The 20,039-nt window shown below is 28.2% G+C and overlaps 1 protein-coding gene across 1 annotated transcript in view; it reads left to right on the plus strand.

The window, feature by feature from the left end:
• LOC136075179 (uncharacterized) overlaps positions 1-17,634 on the plus strand; it is a 23,121-nt gene extending 5,487 nt beyond the window's left edge. Inside the window, exons 10-11 of the mRNA XM_065787626.1 lie at positions 13,641-16,643; positions 16,770-17,634. Of these exons, the coding sequence (XP_065643698.1) occupies positions 13,641-16,643; positions 16,770-17,494 (3,728 nt within the window). The 3' untranslated portion in view covers positions 17,495-17,634. The remainder of the gene's footprint in view (positions 1-13,640; positions 16,644-16,769) is intronic.
• Positions 17,635-20,039: the final 2,405 nt, after the last annotated feature.

The following is a 20,039-nucleotide window of genomic DNA, read 5'->3' on the forward strand; positions in this document are numbered from 1 at the left end:
GTTACTGCCCCCTTTATTTGTGCCCCTATCTACTATAAAAACCAGATCAAGGAGAGAACAACCAACCATATCTTTCCTTTTATTAAAAAAATGACTGATAATTAGTTGCACCCTTTACATAGGCAAATAAGAGTGCCCCTCTAATCTGCCAACTTTACATTTGGCAGATTAGAGGGGCACTGGTTTTTAGTAACACATACAACTGCTGATGATTGAAAAATAAGGTAATTTAAAAATGCTGGCATTTTTGGTGTGTATTTGACAAGTTTACAATGTTTGCATTTTCAGATAGTTGGGTCTAATGGTCTTATATGCTGTTAATCTTAGATCAAAACAAAGTGCTAGAAAAATTTACAAACATCTCAAAATGGCTGAAAATTGGACTTTTTAGGCGAGTGGACATTTTGCTTTTAGATATATTTAAGTTCTAAACTGCAACAAGCTGCCTATATTTTGTCCGTTTATTGCAGAAAATTGCAGTAGCAATTCAGAAAATCTGTAGAGACTTGTGGATTAATAGAATAATGCTACAGTTAGTTTCATTTTGACATATTTTAGCAAGTTTATAATTTTTTCCAAAGTTGTGGAGGTCATAATTTTTTTCTAATTTAACACAAGTTAATAAAAACCATTTTTTTGAAAAGAAAACTATTCAGTTAATAGTTCTAGAAAAAATGAGACACTTGTTGAAAATGAGAAAAAAGTTATACAGCTCTAAAGTAGTCTATTTTGACCATTTGTAAATCGAGAGGGCCACTGTGTCATTTTTTACATATTGTTATGTATTTTTACATAACAATATGTAAAAATCAGGAAAATCAGAGATGGTGAGCCACAGGCCATCGGTTGAAATATAATGATTTGACCCTTATATCAAATGGAAATAAACCAGTATTTTTAAATCCTCCAATTAATTTTAATTGTGTAAAGACTTAACCACTGCTAAAAAGTTAGGCTTTAAGCTGAACAAACCTTTCTTTTGATAAATTGCTGCATTATGCTGTTGTTTGTTGATAATGTGTTTGCATTATGCTGTTGTTATTGCTTTCACCAAACCTTTTTGACATGACAATATACTCCCATAACTGGTTAAAGTATGTGGGAGGAGTGAGCTGGTTAACATATTAACTTGATATGTTACATGTGTGTTATGACCATCCAATATTAACACATGTGTACCTGGAGTCTTTTTAATTTTTGTTATAAATAATTTATTCAGCCATTACATAAATTGTTCTTCCATTCATCCTGATGGTGATGTTGTATATTCAGAGTTTGAGGGACTACCTAATTACCAACTGTTGTATAGACGGCGTTTTGACTTTTGTTTTGTTTTAATTTGTGGAATTATTAATTTCACATGTTTAAAAATATTTTGCAATTTTCTGCTCTCAGTGTTGATATCATGCTTTCAGCTCTAAATGCTTATATTGTGTAGTTTACTTTGAATGAATCAATTTATTAATTCAACTACTTAGAGTTGTTGCTGTACCAGTATATATAATGTTGCTGTATATTCAACTTGCTTTGCATAAACTTATTTCACCACTATTTATTCTTCTAACCGCCATATTTATTTTATAATCAATTATTTGCTTTTCAGAGTATTTTTTTTTAAGTTTTTTTAAATAATGTTTTGGCATTTTGAATTGATTTAAATTTTTTTAATTTATTTAATTTGATTTAGATTTGCATAGGAAATTGTTATAAGTAAATTTAGTAAAAAATAAGAAATAATAGAGTTATAAAGGTAATTAATTGGTTAGATGCAAAAAATAGCGTAGTGTGAAAATTATTAGTGTTCAGTTTTACCTGAAAATAATTTTTCTGTAGTTTTGTTATAACTTTTTTCCGGGAATAACAAATTTAGTTTTGAAAAAGGATTCTTAATCAGCGTAACTTTTATTACAAATATATCTTTTTACTTTAATGTTATTTCATTTTATTCCTGAGATTTTTATATCAGCTTTATAATAAAATATAAATTGTAATAAATTATAATAAAATTTAAAAGAATATTCATGCTCAAACTTATGAGTTTTATAAGAAAATTATTAAAAAATATTTTTATGTCATTAGATAGAGCACAAAATTCTCCATAATATGGAATTAAAATACTTTTAAAATATTTTTATTCAAAACTGAATTTAATCAAAGTTAAAAACATTTTCATAAGTTTTCCTATTTTACTCTTCTTATTATAAAAAAGTTTATTTAAAATAATGAAAACCAAAATAAAAATTTCTTTTTAAGTTTTTAACTTTAAAAATTGATTTTAAAAATAAAAAATGTCTTTCGCCTTTGTGTAACAATAAAATGGTGTCTCTGTACAATGAGTATGAGAAGAATAAGCTTGTAGATAAATTGAGACTATTATTTTCATGACAGAAATATCGTTTTCAGTCTCTAATAAATTGTATGACCATCTAAATATAAAATATGAATAGTTGCTTGATATTATTTAAAACACACTTCAATTAATATATCTCATTTTATGATACATTGATTGAATGACTTAACCAGAATAGAAAATTGAAAAATCAATGCCAATTGACCTCAAGGTCACTTAAGTCTACAATTTTGTTTTGCTTTGTATGCCATAAATGGTGCTGTAAAGTATCTATCAATATTTTAGCAAATTTTAACTGTGTAATGAATTTTAGAATGTATCTGGAATCTTGATTACCAATGAAGTTGTTTTTATTGGAGTCCAAAATATGATTAACAGAAGTTATACCAGACAGTTGAAATAGTTTAGTGACTTCAAAATGGCTATTAATTACTTCATGCATGCAAGAAACAGCTCTGGTAGATGTTAATTTGAGATGTTGTTATGGAAATTTTTTATTGACAACCGGCTCACAAATGTATAAAACCAAGCTATCCCGGACAGAAAATTTCTGAAACATGTGATAGCCTTACTCAGTTAATGGAATGGCGCAAATGTGGGGCATGTATGGTTATGGTTTCATGCACGAAAATAAGTTTCTCCTAAAAAAACTATAAAAATAAGTGAGCTAAAACAATAATTACATTTAATCCTCCAGGCCCCCCGCCCCTTCCTTCCCTTTCAAAAAAAATTTAAAAAGAAAATCATTTCTAAAGAATTTTTTTTATAATAGTGTCAGCATATTCCACAAACGTATGAAAAGTTACAGTAGTTAAAACATTTATGACTTCCTGTGATTTAAGTAAAAAAAACCCTTTCTAGTAATTGCTATAAAAAGGTCTTTATTTAAAATTGACTTTTTTTGTCCTTGTTATAAAGTGTAAAATCTGAAATATATGTAAGTACACTTAATGATGTATGCCATAATTTTATTTAAAAATAGCCATGTAATAAGCAGTTAAATCTTTTCCAGCCTTTGCTAGTAGTACTTGTTAGTAGTTGATAATTGCTATTTTAATTTTTTAAAGTCATTGCTCATACAATGATTATATAATCAATTAACCCTTTTTTTGTTTTAATATTATTAGGGAAAAAGTTAAAGCATATAATATTTTAATATAATATGTTTTATTATGCTAAATAGATTTGATTTAAAAAAATATTATCATGATATTATTGATATAGTCAAATCTATTTTTTTACAAATATGTTTTTATTTTTTGATTAATAAGAGATATGTTTAAAAAATAAATATTAATTTCACCATTGTAGTTTATGCTACACAACTAGTCTCTTTGAACAGTTATTAATTACCTTTTGTAAAGTTCTATTTGCACAATTATTAACGATTGCAAAATAGTATTTTCCTTGGAGTTTATGAATATTTATAAGTTTTTTCACGTTTTACTGTTATAAGCTGATTAACCTGATCAGCTTCAAGTTGAAGCTGATTATTCTTTCAGCCGCAGTCCCTATTTATACATGTTAATTTTCTATATCTAGACTTTTATTAATAGGTTTTAAACCAATTTAAAATCAACTTTATATTTAATTTTATGTGGCTGCTAAATTTAAGTTCGCTAATGTTATATAAACTTAAAATATTTTATTTAACTTATCAAATTAAAGGAAAACAGTTGGCGTACATCTATAATGGCTAATAGATGAATATGCTAAAGAAGATATAGCAAACTCTTTACAAAATAAACTAATAGTAATAAGACAACGCTTGTTTGCAACAGCAAAGCAATAAGTTTAATAAGTGATTTTTCACTAATTTATATATATATATATATATATATATATATATATATATATATATACACATATATATATATATATATATATATATATATATATATATATATATATATATATATATATATATATATATATATATATATATACCAGGTCTATAAGTATGAAACGAGCGTTTTTTTTTCAAAATAAAACACTATTTTTTAATGGAAAAGTAAAAAACATTTTATTCAAAGTATTTGTCATTACTTTCTACACATTTCGACCACCTTTCTGGCAATTTGTGGATACCACGTCAATAAAACTAATCGTTTTTTAAGGCAAACCATTCGGAGACCCATTTTTCGACTTCTTCGTAGGAATTGAAGTGAGGCTTATTCAATGTGTGTCCTATCAATGAAATCAAATGGTAGTTGGAGAGAGCCAAGTCTGGTGAATACGGTGGGTGAGGTAACTCTTCCCAGCCAAGTGATGTTATCGTTTCCTTGACCGCTTTTGCTGTATGACACGGAGCATTATCATGCAATAAAATTACCTTTCCGTGTTATCTGGCCCATTCTGGTCGTTTTTCGATCAATACATGGTTCAAATTGATCATTTGTTTTCGGTAGCATTGCGTATCAACAGTTTCACCAGGTTTTAGAAGTTCATGATACACCACTCCCTTCTGGTCCCACCAAACACAGAGCATTATCTTTTTTCCGAACCGATCAGGCTTTGCAGTCGATGTTGATGCTTCTCCTGGATTTACCCATGTTCTTTTGCGTTTGGGATTCTTAAAATAATTTTTTCATCACCAGTCACAATTTGATGCAATACTGACTTCCTTTCGTGTCGTAACAGCAACATTTACACATGTGGTTTTCCGCTTTTCCATCTGCCTGTCATTCAATCCATGTAGCACCCATTTCCCGCACTTTTGGATCTTTCCCATAGCTTTTAAACAATCAGAAATTGCTGTTTGTGAAACATTTAACATTTCTGCCATTTGTTTTTGACTTAAAGTGTCATCTTCATTGAGTATTGCTTGCAATTCTGTGACTTCAAACTTTTTTGGTGGTCTTCCGCGTTCTTCATTTCGCACATCAAAATCATTATCTCTGAACCGTTGAAACCATCTTTTGCATGTTGCTTTCGATATAGGATGATTACTATAAGCTTTGACAAACATTCAATGCGATTTGTCACCACTTTTCTTCAAATGAAAACAAAAAATTAGTGCTTTCTGCAAACCATCATTTTCTGGTTCAAAATTCGACATTTTTAACACAATTAAAAAATATGATGTTGTTTATACAATGACTTGATGTTTACTAAATATGTTTGACAGATGTCATAGCAACAAAATTAAAAAAGATTAAGCCCTGTTCATAACAAATGTTCTCTATAGATACATTTGTAACTTGACGCTCACTTCATGCTATAGACCTGGTATATATATATATATATATATATATATATAAATACATATATACATATATATATATATATATGTATATATATGTATATATATACATATATATACATAAATATGCATATATATACATATATATATATATATATACATATATATATATATGTATATATATATATATATATATATATACACATAACTTCGTGGATTCAGGCTGGCACGGAATCTTTTGTTCCCTCTCGATGATTCCTGGTCAAGCCTCACTCTCCTCCATGGTTTTCCTCACACTGGTCTGCTACGATTGCCAATCGAAACCATTACTTCCATATTTATCAGCAAAACAATTCTCCAGAAAACAGACGTCTGTTTATTATTGCTAAAAACCATTGTAAAAAGGTTTTGTCTAACGCCAAAGCCTGCTATTCTCAGGTTATGAAATTTCGTATCTCATCTCAAAAATTGGGCTCTGGTGACTTCTGGAGAATCTTTTATAGTATTAATAATAAGGGCAAATCTTTAATTCCACCTCTCTTGTATGGTTCAGACTTTGTCATCTCACCTAAAGACAAATCTGAATTGTTTGCTAAAAACTTTTCATCAATATTCCCATTAGTCTTCTTTCTGTCATAAGCAAGGTTTTTGAGTCTTTAATTAACAAACACTTAATTTCTCATCTTGAATCTAATAACTTTTTGACCATCAATATGGATTTCGATCTTCTCGTTCTACAGCTGATTTGCTAACATTAATAACTGATAGGTTTTATCTTGGATTAGATAAAGGTGGAGAGGCTAAGGCTATTACTTTTGACATTTCAAAAGCTTTTGATAAAATTTGGCATGCTGGTCTTCTCCATAAGCTTTCTTCTTATGGTGTATCCGGGCAACATCTTTAAGACCATTGAATCCTTCCTTTCCAATTGTAGCATAAAAGTTGTCCTCGATGGATAACACTCTTCTTCTTATTCTGTAACTTCAGGGGTTCCTCAAGGTTCTATCCTTGGCCCTATATACTCTTTTTAATTTACATTAACGATCTTCCAGATATTCTAAGGTTTCCAAGATCATCTTTACACTTTTGTCCGAGATCATCTGTATTTTATTTTTACTTGAACAACATCTGTCCAATATCATCTGGAAAACAATGACCTTTAATAACATCTTTAAGAAGATGTAACTACATCTAAGGTGGCATTGTTTGCTGATCATACTACCATTTTTGTCGTGATAAGAAACCAACACCCTCTGATTGCTTAGAGGGGGCATTTGAGCTTGAAAAGAATCTCACTTCTGCTACAGCATGGCGCTCACAGTGGCTGGTGAACTTCAATACAGATAAATCTCAATTTTTTCAGCCAATCGTTATCGCAATAAGTTAGATCTTCTTACATTTATGAACAGTGATGTACTCGATGAGTCATCTGCTCTTCATCTTCTAGGATTAACTCTTACTTGGGATCTTTCTTGGAAACCATATATCAAATCAGTTGCAAAATTAGCATCTGCCAAGGTTGCATCTCTTTTTCGAGCTTGTCACTTTCTTACTTCAGATTCTATTCTCTATCTCTATAAATCTCAAATCCGGGTTTGTATGGTTACTGTTGCCATATCTGTGGCAGATCTTTTAACGATGCCCTTTCTCTTTTAGACAAGGTGCAAAAACGCATTGTAAACATAGTTGGACATGCTCTTGCAGCCAACCTCCAACCATTATCACATCGTCGTAATGTTCCTTCTCTTTCTCTTTCCTACAAATACTATAATGGGCACTGCTCTAAAGAGCTATTGTCTCTTGTGCCATCTACTAAAATTCATTCTCGTGTTACTCGTCATTCAATTAAGTCTCATCTTTTTTCTGTGACTGTTCCTAAGTGCTCCAAAAACGCTTATTCGTCTAGTTTTTTTCCTCGAACATCAGCTCTTTGGAATTCGCTTCTTTTATCTTGTTTTCCTGATTCATATAATTTGTAATCCTTTAAGTCGTCCATCGATTGTTATCTTGCTCTACAATCTTCATCTTTTCTCTTTCAGTAACTTCCAACTTTGATTAGTGGCTGCTTTAATTAGTGGCAGCCTTGTTGGATGTGAAGATGTTTATATATATATATAAATATATATATATATATATATATATATATATATATATATATATATATATATATATATATATATATATATATATATATATATATATATATATATATATATATATATATAGAATAATGATAATAATAATAATAATAATAATAATAATAATAATAATAATATATGTATAAACCACAATATAAAAAGTGTCCACAGATGCTCATAAATGCTTTTCAATTCTTGGCAATGGTATTCCCCATCTTTGCAATGAGTAAAAATTCCAATAAAATATGAGAATACTTGCAGCAAAGGACAATAAAGTTTCTAGTTAAATAGCTTCCACAGTTATTAGCCAAAAAGAGGCATCACCACATAGGACTATTTGTGTTGGTCAGGCTAAAGGTGGTAGACTTTTACCATTGACACCCGATAACTTTGATTCTTGTTCTAAAATTTCACTTTAAAATACATGAGGTTTAAATCATTTTACTTATTTTAGTTTTCCTTTATTTAGGCCCATCAAGTGCGAGATAACTTTTGAAGCTCCCACAATAGTGACTGCACAAGATTCAAATCAATACAAAAATGTCCGCCTAGGTTGGATATTTCTGTATTGATTTGAATTGAGAAAACTTACATCCACTCACAACCAGGTTTTAGAGATCAATGTCATGTAACTATTCATTGATTCAAAATTTCTCAAATTATGTAACAACCTAGCAAATTTTTTTTACTTATTCAAAACTTGAAACAGTAGTAAAGGAAGGGTCAAAAATGGAAAAAACAATCGTCCACTGTAAAGACTTTAATGAATTGCTTGACTATGTTCTTTTGGAAAGAAAGATATTTTCTGAGCATATTTTCAAACATGGAACAAATGGTTGAGCAGGATTTTTGAAATTTTCTGAAATAAAGTTATAAATTGAATGGGGAGGACTGCAAACATTTGGTTCTCCCAAAGCATTTGCTTCTGCTGGCAATGATATAAAGAGTGCAAAATAATTTGTAAGTGTCATTCATAAACCCATTCTTAGAGCAGATGACACTGTCCTCGTTTTGGATTTGAAGAGAAAGCAGCATTTCCCATTTTCCCCCTTATGCTTTGGGAATGTTTTTGAACATAACTTTAATTTAAAAAAATGTATTTTCTAGCACTTTTTCTTGGCACTTTCTGCAGAAAGTATGAATCCAAAAGTTCATGCTATGCCTTTTTCATTTCAAGGATTTCATCATGAGAAAGAACACTTCATTAGGTATTTATAGTGAGCAAAAAACTGTAGCTTTGTATTACTAATTTCAGAATAATTGGCAATGGTATAAATGTCTCATTTCACATCCAGAATATGAAACTCAACTTTAAAAATGTGTTGTTGATTTTAACAGCGATCATTTGTAAAACTGCCTTAAGACTTTCAAAGCAGACCCTCTTGAATAAAAAATCATTTATATTTTGTTCTTAATAGTTATGCCATTTTTCCAGGTCAGATCGAAGAGGTTATCTTGATTTTTTGATATGCATGGCACGTTTGCCAAAGCGTTTTAAGTTTAACTCATAACCAAAGTAAACTGTATAAATATATTGTTTATTAATTTAAAAATGTATACAGTTTTTAGAATTCGCAATGAAAAAAAAAATATATATAAATTATAAAAAAAAATAGTTTTATGAAATCCAAACATTTGCATTACAGGTTGGTGGAAAACACACTATAAAAAAATGTTTTTTTTCATAGGCCAAAATTTGAACTCAAAAACTCAATTTAAATTAAAAGTTCTCTAAAGTAACATAATTACTTGATGTGTTTCATGTTGTTAAGTTCACAAAGTACATTACATTAAGTTTTGTTTACGATACTTTTTTAAAATATATATCAAATTCAAATTAAATGTATTCTGAAATAGATTTTACATTTCATGGAATATTTACATATAGTACAAGTACTAATTTTAATTAAACACCATAATAAGAAACTTAAACACCAAACTAAAAAAACAAAAGACACACAAAAAACACACACAAGAAAAAAAAAGAAAAAAAAAATGTAAAACAGTACAATACTTAAACGAAAAACTTTTGGAATAATAATTAAGTAAGAAGTTTGTTAATTTAGGACATAATTCAAATTTCTTTTATACATCTATCTAGAATAAAAGACTTTTATATACCTAATTAAAATATAGCAATAAAAGAAAAGTAGATGTACAGTAACAACATTGTAAATAATGTAGTAATATAAGTATCAGCAATAATAATAAAAACTCCAGTTATTGGTAATAATAATCAAAATAATAATAATACAAATGATAAAGATAACAATCCTATTAATAATAATAATAACAATAATAACAATAATAATAATAATAATAATAATAATAGTAATGATAACAATAACATTAATAGTAATAATAACAACAATAGCAACAATAATAATAATAACAATGTTAAAAAATAGCAATATTTATAATAGTGAGAGTTGGAAATAGAATAATGATATTAATTTGAGAAAAAGTTAAGAAAGAGCAAGTATTAGTAGTAATAAATCAGCATTGAAATGAAGAAAGTAGTAGAAAAGAATTTTAAAAAAGATCAATTATTAGTAGTTACAGACCAGCATTGAAGTGAATAAGGTTAAGATGGATAGTAGATAGTTAGCAGTTTTAACTTAAGTATCTTTGATATGTAGTTAAAATGCTGAAAATAGATTATTTTTACGGCTTTATTTTGGAAGTGAGATAATCTTTTAAGTGTTAGAGATTGGGTTTGTCCCCATATTTGACAAGCGTATCTAAGATGAGACTCAAAAACCACATGATATATGTTAAGAAGCATTTCAAGATTAAGATAATGTCGAACTTTGGCCAACATACCGTTGGACCTGCTTAGTTTCAGTGCTAAGTCTTGAAGATGGGATGCAAAACTTAAATTAGAATCAATTTTGATACCAAGATACTTGATAAAATTCACAGTATCTATTTTTTGACCACTTAATCTGAAATTCAGGTGCTTTTTAGTTTTTGTTTGACTTGATTTAAAGATAATAATTTCAGTTTTTTTGGAATTAAGTGATAATTTATTAGATAGAAGCCACTGGAGTAGATTCGCTAAGTCATGGTTTATATTTTTGTTTATCTTTTTAAGTGATTTGTTTATTAAAAGCAGATTAGTGTAGAGGTATTAGGATCATTAATAAAGAGAAGTAAAAGTAATGGTCCTAATACAGAGCCTTGTGGGACTCCATTTGTTGATTTTATTAATTCAGATTCTATCCCATTAATAGAAACAAATTTTGATCTATTTTGAAGATAAGAAGAAAACCATTGGAGTGTTGCGCCTCTGATACCGTAGTACTCCAACTTTCTGATAAGAATGGAATGATCAACTGTATCAAAGGCTTTCTGGAGATCAACAAAAACACCACATGCAAACAATTTATTGTCCAAAGCTGTTCTAATTTTTTCAGTTATATCAATTAGTGCATGAGTTGTTGAATGATTGTTTTTAAACCCATACTGATTTTTATAAAGACACTTGAATTTCTCCAGAAGTTGTAGAGTCTATTGTGCATAGCTTTCTCAAATAGTTTGCTTATATTTGAGAGAAGAGAGATTGGACGATAATTAGAGTAATCCAGTAGAGAACCTTTTTTATGTATTGGTGTCACTTTAGCTATCTTAAGAAGATCTGTGAAAATTCCATTTCTAAATGAGTTATTCATAATTATGGATAGTGGCTTTGAGATTATGTTTGGAATAAGCTTAAGAATAAATGTGGGAAGGCTGTTTGGGCCCAGACTTTTTTTGTTTTGAAGTTTCATAATGAGACTCGATACCTCAACTTCAGTCACTGGCTTAAAGAAAAAAGAACTTTCATTTTTTAGAAAGTCTCTAAAATCATATTTAGGGATAATTTTTTTGTTTATTAGATTCTCTTGGATAGTAGCAAAGTAATTGTTAAAAATATTAGCAATTGTGGTTGGATCAGAGATGACTTTATCATTTATTTTGAGGTTGAAAGAGTTATTGTATATAGTAGGTCTGATGTTGATAATTTCTTTTATTCCTTTCCAAGTTCTCTTAATGCTGTTTAGGTTGTTATTGAAAAAGGAAATATAATACTTTTTTTGGATTTTTTAAGTAAGTTGCTTATTTTATTTCTATATAACTTGAATTTATCAAAGAGTAGATTTCTTGTATTAGTATTGTTTGATTTAACAAATTTTTTATAAATGACATTTTTGGTTGAGATGGATTTAAGAATACCAGCAGTTATTCATGATTTAGATTTAAGTTTAATTTGTTTTTTTGTTAAAACTTTGCATGCCTGTCTAGAACTAGACAGGCATGCTAGAACTTTTTTAAATACATTTAAAAAAGTTCTAGCATGCTGTCTAGAACTTTTTTAAATGTATTTAAAAAATTTATCATTGTTTTATTTATATCAACGTCTTTTATTTGCACCTCCCAGTTTATACTAGATATATCTTGTATAAAGGTGTCAGTATCAAAGTTTTTAAAGCATCTTCTAGAGATTTTTATATTCTTTTTTTTTTGGTGAAATACCAGGAATACAGAGAAACTGGGCCATGTGGTCTGAAATAGAAACTGTTAGATTGCCAGAGATTGTTTCAGGAGAACAGGAGTTTATAAAAATATTATCAATGAGAGTTTTGGTTTTTGATGTTTTAAGTGTTGGAAGTATAATGGTTGGAAGAAGCGAGCAAGAGCATAATGTTTGGAGATAATTAGAAACAATAGGAGATTCTCTATAATTAATTAATTCCATGTTGAAATCACCCATTAACATGTTTTTTTTTTCATAACCTAATTTCTCAAGTAAAGGTGTTAAATGGTTTGCAATGAATTGTTTTGGATTTAAAGTTAGATGACGATATATGCAGCCAATTAAAGTATTGGTTTTATGAGGGTTGATAGCTTCAACAAAAACTGAATCAAGAAATTTCGAGGCATAGATTGGTAATATGGTAATATCAGTTATATTTGAGTCTTTTATATATAAATTTGATTCAGTAATTCCTATCACCATAGGGAAAGTGTTAAGAGTGCCAATAAGGCTACAGAGATCGTCAATATGTTGTGGTAAGGAAGCAATATTGAGATGAAGATATATATCAGTATCAGGATTTAAAGAATTATTGAATTCAGTAACATCAAGATATTTACAATTAATAGTTGGATTATATACATTATTCATATCTCTATATAGACTCTTTAGGTGAGCAGGAGATTCAAGAGATTTTAATAGCTTTAATGGAAGACTCTTGCATGCAAGTGTAAGTTTAAGTTGTGATCAGAAAGGGTACTAAATGGTATATTTTCGGAAATACAGTCAGCAATACCATATTAAAGAATAATTGGAGATAATGTTATATGTATGCTTATTGATTAGATTGCACTTTGTGTGAATCCAAGAAAAGCAGCAGTCACATTATGTGACTCTATGGTTTTTAGATTTTTGTTTGCAAAGTTTGCAGGATTGTTTTAATATCATATTTCATAAATTAATATTTTTGAATTACATATAAGTCTATTAGAAGTTTCTAAGCATATAGAGATAATGCAAACAAAGTGATAGAGCAACAAATTAAAATGATAAAGCAAAACTGAAATGATAATGTATAAGATTTAATGCATTAGGTTTGTAGTTTTAAGTCAATTTTTATGTGTAAGATATTATTAATGTATACAGTATGTATATATACTATCTTTTTATAATAATATTTTAAACAAAGTTAAAATAAGAAACTTTATATTATAGTCATAATTGAAAATATAAGTTCAGATAACTAAATAATATTTTGTTAGTAATAATATAATTGTTATAGTATAACATAAAACTTTATTCAAATGTGCTGCATTTAAAAAAGAGAAGAATTTAGTAAAAAGTTGAAACTTTATACTTAATAAATGATATTAAGTTTTTTTTAGTTGAAATAATAACTTTTTATAATACATCTAATCGTACGTCTATCTTTAGGTATTCAATCTTTTTCAGAAAATTTATTTTCACGCAAGAAACTACTTAGTGAAATTCAAGATTATTTTTCACATGATGCAAACAAGTCAACTTTAGTATTATATGGAATGTCGGGTGTCGGAAAGACACATATTGCCAGAAAATATTGTGAAATATCGTATAACTTCTATGAAAACATTGTTTGGATTGATGCAGCATTTGGAATGTTACAAACTTCAATGAGAAACCATTGTCAAATTTTAGGATTGGAGGTTTGTGATTCAAAAGGAGATTATTTGAATATAAAAGTCATTGTTGAAAAAATTCACAACTATTATAAAAATGAAAAGACTTTGTTTATTTTTGACCATGTCGACGATGAAAGTGTTAAAAATATATCAATGTACATTTCAAGAAAACCGAATTCATTTACGTTGATTACCTCCCAATGGAGAACGTGGTCAAATAATGTAAATAAAATGCTAGTTGATGTTTTTTCTTCTGAAGAAGCATTCGCTTATGTAAAAAATAATACTAGAGAAAACAGCGACGAGAACATAAGAAATTTAATTAAAGAACTTGGTTATCATCCATTTGCAATTACTCAGGCAATAAAATATATAAATATACATAAAATTTCGATTGAAAAATACATAGATCGATATAGATCGAAACCAGCAGAAATATTGGACAATAATAACTTTCCGACAGAAAAAGAATCAAAGGCTGCAATAAAAGCAATTAACTTAGTTTTAACAAAATTAGAAAAAACTAAACCTTTTCTATTTAAATTATTAAACTGTTTATCTCATTGCGACGGTCAAAACATCTGTAAGCAATTTATAACACAAATCTCAAATCAAATGGAAACAAACGATGAATCTTTAATAGAAGAAGCTATTAAATTACTAATGAGTTATTCTTTACTAAACTGTTTTGATGATAAAAAATATACAATGCACGAACTTACACAGTTAACATGTAAATGTTTTCAAAAGAGAAATTCAAGTACAAATACATATATTGATTTATTCGAAAATTATTTTAAAGTTGAATTGAATGAAGTAAAAGATCACATGGATTACGGAAATCATTTTGTTTTTCATTTTATCTATATGTTTCGTACTAACGGAGAAAGATTTTCAGAAACCTTCCATCATATGACGACTTCTATTGAAAAATTATTAGTATGTAAAGGTTTATTTAAAGAAGCAATCGAAATATTAAAAGCTGTTCAAAGCTTTAATACAGAAACTTATGGTGAAAATAATACGATCACGCTTGATACAAAACATAATATCGCAAGCTGTTTGTACAAAATGGGAAAATATAACGAAGCTTTAGAAATTTATTATTCTGTTGATAAAATACAAACTGAAATTTTAGGTATCAACCATCCATCTACAATGATAACAAAACATAATATCGCACTCTGTTTGAACAATATGGGAAAATATAACGAAGCTTTAGAAATTTATTATTCTGTTGATAAAATACAAACTGAAATTTTAGGTATTAACCATCCGTCTACAATGGAAACAAAACATAATATCGCAATCTGTTTGTACCATATGGGAAAATATAACGAAGCTTTAAAAATTTATTATTCTGTTGATAAAATACAATCTGAAATTTTAGGTATCAACCATCCGAATACAATGTCAACAAAAACTAATATCGCAAGCTGTTTGAGGGATATGGGAAAGTATAACGAAGCTTTAGAAATTTATTATTCTGTTGATAAAATGCAAACTGAAATTTTAGGTATCAACCATCCGTCTTCAATGATAACAAAACATAATATCGCACTCTGTTTGAACAATATGGGAAAATATAACGAAGCTTTAGAAATTTATTATTCTGTAGATGAAATACAAACTGAAATTTTAGGTATCAACCATCCGTCTACAATGGAAACAAAACATAATATCGCAATCTGTTTTTACAATATGGGTAAATATAACGAAGCTTTAGAAATTTATTATTCTGTTGATAAAATACAAACTGAAATTTTAGGTATCAACCATCCGTCTACAATGACAACAAAACATAATATCGCACTCTGTTTGAACAATATGGGAAAATATAACGAAGCTTTAGAAATTTATTATTCTGTTGATAAAATACAATCTGAAATTTTAGGTATCAACCATCCGAATACAATGTCAACAAAAACTAATATCGCATGCTGTTTGAGGGATATGGGAAAATATAACGAAGCTTTAGAAATTTATTATTCTGTAGATGAAATACAAACTGAAATTTTAGGTATCAACCATCCGTCTACAATGGAAACAAAACATAATATCGCAATCTGTTTGTACAATATGGGTAAATATAACGAAGCTTTAGAAATTTATTATTCTGTTGATAAAATACAAACTGAAATTTTAGGTATCAACCATCCGTCTACAATGACAACAAAACATAATATCGCACTCTGTTTGAACAATATGGGAAAATATAACGAAGCTTTAGAAATTTATTATTCTGTTGATAAAATACAATCTGAAATTTTAGGTATCAACCATCCGAATACAATGTCAACAAAAACTAATATCGCATGCTGTTTGAGGGATATGGGAAAATATAACGAAGCTTTAGAAATTTATTATTCTGTAGATGAAATACAAACTGAAATTTTAGGTATCAACCATCCGTCTACAATGGAAACAAAACATAATATCGCAATCTGTTTGTACAATATGGGTAAATATAACGAAGCTTTAGAAATTTATTATTCTGTTGATAAAATACAAACTGAAATTTTAGGTATCAACCATCCGTCTACAATGACAACAAAACATAATATCGCACTCTGTTTGAACAATATGGGAAAATATAACGAAGCTTTAGAAATTTATTATTCTGTTGATAAAATACAATCTGAAATTTTAGGTATCAACCATCCGAATACAATGTCAACAAAAACTAATATCGCATGCTGTTTGAGGGATATGGGAAAATATAACGAAGCTTTAGAAATTTATTATTCTGTAGATGAAATACAAACTGAAATTTTAGGTATCAACCATCCGTCTACAATGGAAACAAAACATAATATCGCAATCTGTTTGTACAATATGGGTAAATATAACGAAGCTTTAGAAATTTATTATTCTGTTGATAAAATACAAACTAAAATTTTAGGTATCAACCATCCGTCTACAATGACAACAAAACATAATATCGCACTCTGTTTGAACAATATGGGAAAATATAACGAAGCTTTAGAAATTTATTTATCTGTTGATAAAATACAATCTGAAATTTTAGGTATCAACCATCCGAATACAATGTCAACAAAAACTAATATCGCATGCTGTTTGAGGGATATGGGAAAATATAACGAAGCTTTAGAAATTTATTATTCTGTTGATAAAATACAGACTGAAATTTTAGGTATCAACCATCCATCTACAATGGAAACAAAACATAATATCGCAATCTGTTTGAACAATATGGGAAAATATAACGAAGCTTTAGAATTTTATTATTCTGTTGATAAAATACAAACTGAAATTTTAGGTATCAACCATCCGTCTACAATGGAAACAAAACATTATATCGCTCTCTGTTTAAAGAATATGGGAAAATATAACGAAGCTTTAGAAATTTATTTATCTGTTGATAAAATACAATCTGAAATTTTAGGTATCAACCATCCGTCTACAATGGAAACAAAACATAATATTGCACTCTGTTTGAACAGTATGGGAAAATTTAACGAAGCTTTAGAAATTTATTATTCTGTTGATAAAATACAAACTGAAGTTTTAGGTATCAACCATCCGTCTACAATAAAAACAAAACGTAATATCGCAATCTGTTTGAATAATTTAGAAAAAAAGGAAACAAGTTGTTTAATTATTTGATTGTTATATTAGTTTTAATATATATAACGTTTATCTGTTGATAAAATATATTGACGAACGTTTTTACTCTAAAAGTTAGAGATATCCGTATCGTATTAATAAAATCTGAATTTTTAATAAATTTTTAAATTAGAAAAAAAGTTTGTTTATTTTCGTGTTTATAGTGTTTATTATGTATTATATTGTTAATTAAAATTTATATATAAAAATTAAAAAGTCATAAAAGAGGTAAAATCCAATTTATACTTATTTTTTTAAATCCAAAGTAATTTTTTTAATTTGAACTTATTTTTTTAAATCCAAAGCTATTTGAAAGCAAAGATTTGTTATTGCGATTTATATATATATATATATATATATATATATATATATATATATATATATATATATATATATATATATATATATATATATATATATATATATATATATATATATATATATATACACTCTTCTATGTTTAAAGTATATTTTAAAGATGAATTAATTAATGCGATTCCCTCAGGAATTATAGTATGAAATATTAGGAAAACGTTGTTTGATATAATTTTTAAATCTCACGATATTAATTTACTTTATGTTAGTGATGAAGATAAGAAATCTTATTCTTCTTATTAATTTATTATAGGAAAAATAATTATTAAAATGTTTTATTTTAATTTAGTTAACAAATAAATAAAAAAGTAGTAGTGATCTAAAGAGAATTCTTAAAACGACTGTTTTTGTTTTATAAAAAAAAATAATAATATTTTAATGATTTTTTTTTTCTAATTTTTTTGATTCTAATTTAGTGTTTCAATAAAAAAATTACGTAGGAACAAGAATTTCGTTTTTAAAAGAACACAGAGATTCAAATAAGATAGTTCACAGTTTGCATGGATCCTGACTATACCAACCTAGCTGACCTAAGAACACTACTTATATAGGGTGATGGCAAACACATCAAAGTACTCTATAACGCAAAACTTGAAATCTTTTAATTTTTTGTTCGAGTTAAGTGAAACTTTGACTTTATAGTGTAACAATAAAAACTCCTGTAAAATAAGAAACTGAGCAGCGGTGTAATATGAGAAACAGAGGTGGTGTGGTTGTGGCGCGGGTAAGAGGTAGCTCAGCAAGTGGCGCTACATCTCAGCAAGAGATTGGCCACTTGCTGAGTAGCTGTAGCTGCTCAGCAAGTCGATAACTGAGCAGCTGTAGCGTATTGGTAGCGCACAAGCAAAGGATACGTGATTCAAACCAAACCTCTCGCAATTTTTGTGACATTGGTAAACAAGGAGGCGTGAACTTCCAATTAAATACTCATCCGCGGTGCTCTGTGACAAAACCGTGAGAACTTCTTGGGGTAATTAAATAAAGTTAAAAAAATAACCGCTACAATTAATCTGATAAAAATTGGTGCAAATGTAGCATACGGCCACACCAACTTTTGAATAAAATTTTATTCGAAATATAATTCTATTTAAAAATTTATGGCAGTTTGAGTTTATATTTTGCTAGACCTAAAAACGTTATCTATGAATGTGATAATTGATCACAGTTTTCAAAATAAACCTTTCATAAGTGTTCAACTATTTATTATCAACAATTTTTGTTATAATTGGTTTATTGCAACATGTATTATTTAAATTCTGTAGGCAAAAATATTGATTTGCTATTTGAAGCGTTGTTTGATTGGGCTTATGCATAGCATAAATATCCTAATTGATAAACTATTGGCGAAATGCAAAATAAAAAGTGCAAATCCTGGCAAAAAGACAATCAGTTGGTAAAACAAAAAAAAAATTCTGTTAGATTTTATTTGCCCTGAAAACCTTTTTAATAACATTGACTATCAAAAGGAAGTGATGAACATAAAAACCCTATTTTTTACATTATAATACCATCAAATAACTAATTAAATTGTAATATATGTTCTTTAATTTTTATACAAACGAAAAGTTATTTAAAACTTATATATAAGCTTATATATAGCCTTATATATTTTTTTAATCAAATACTCTTCAACATTTTTACATGTAATATTAAAATTCATAAATACTACCAGCAGTTAATGATTAAAATAATTAAAATGTTTATCATAAACTGTAAGCTATGACTTTCTGCTGCCTAATCTCATAAATCGATATATGGTAGCACTTCTTTAAAGATGCTTACTCTTCAGATCAGTTATACAGCATAACAATTTTCTTTTGTGCTCTGGATAATTATTGTTTTGTTTATACCTTTTTTATAAAAGTCTTGATGAAAAGTTTCAACAGCATTTTCAGTAAAGGGTCAGAAGGGAGATTTTTTGCGCCTGATGAAACCTTTGATATGGTAGAAGAGGTTTAAATCTTGGGTGTTACGTTTGAACCAGGCTTTCGAATGCAAAAAATGCGAAGTTGCAAAAGGCTTTTAAATGACTTTGCCAGACTACTTTGCAAGAGCAACAACCCCCGTCAGATTGCTAAAAAGAATCGATGCTAAGTTTTATTTTCCCAGTTTTCGCAAGTTACTAGATTCGACAAGACACTTGGATTTCACGTCACACTATGTCTAGGGT

This window comes from Hydra vulgaris, chromosome 01, assembly GCF_038396675.1.
Source record: "Hydra vulgaris chromosome 01, alternate assembly HydraT2T_AEP".
In the NCBI taxonomy this organism is placed as follows: domain Eukaryota; kingdom Metazoa; phylum Cnidaria; class Hydrozoa; order Anthoathecata; family Hydridae; genus Hydra; species Hydra vulgaris.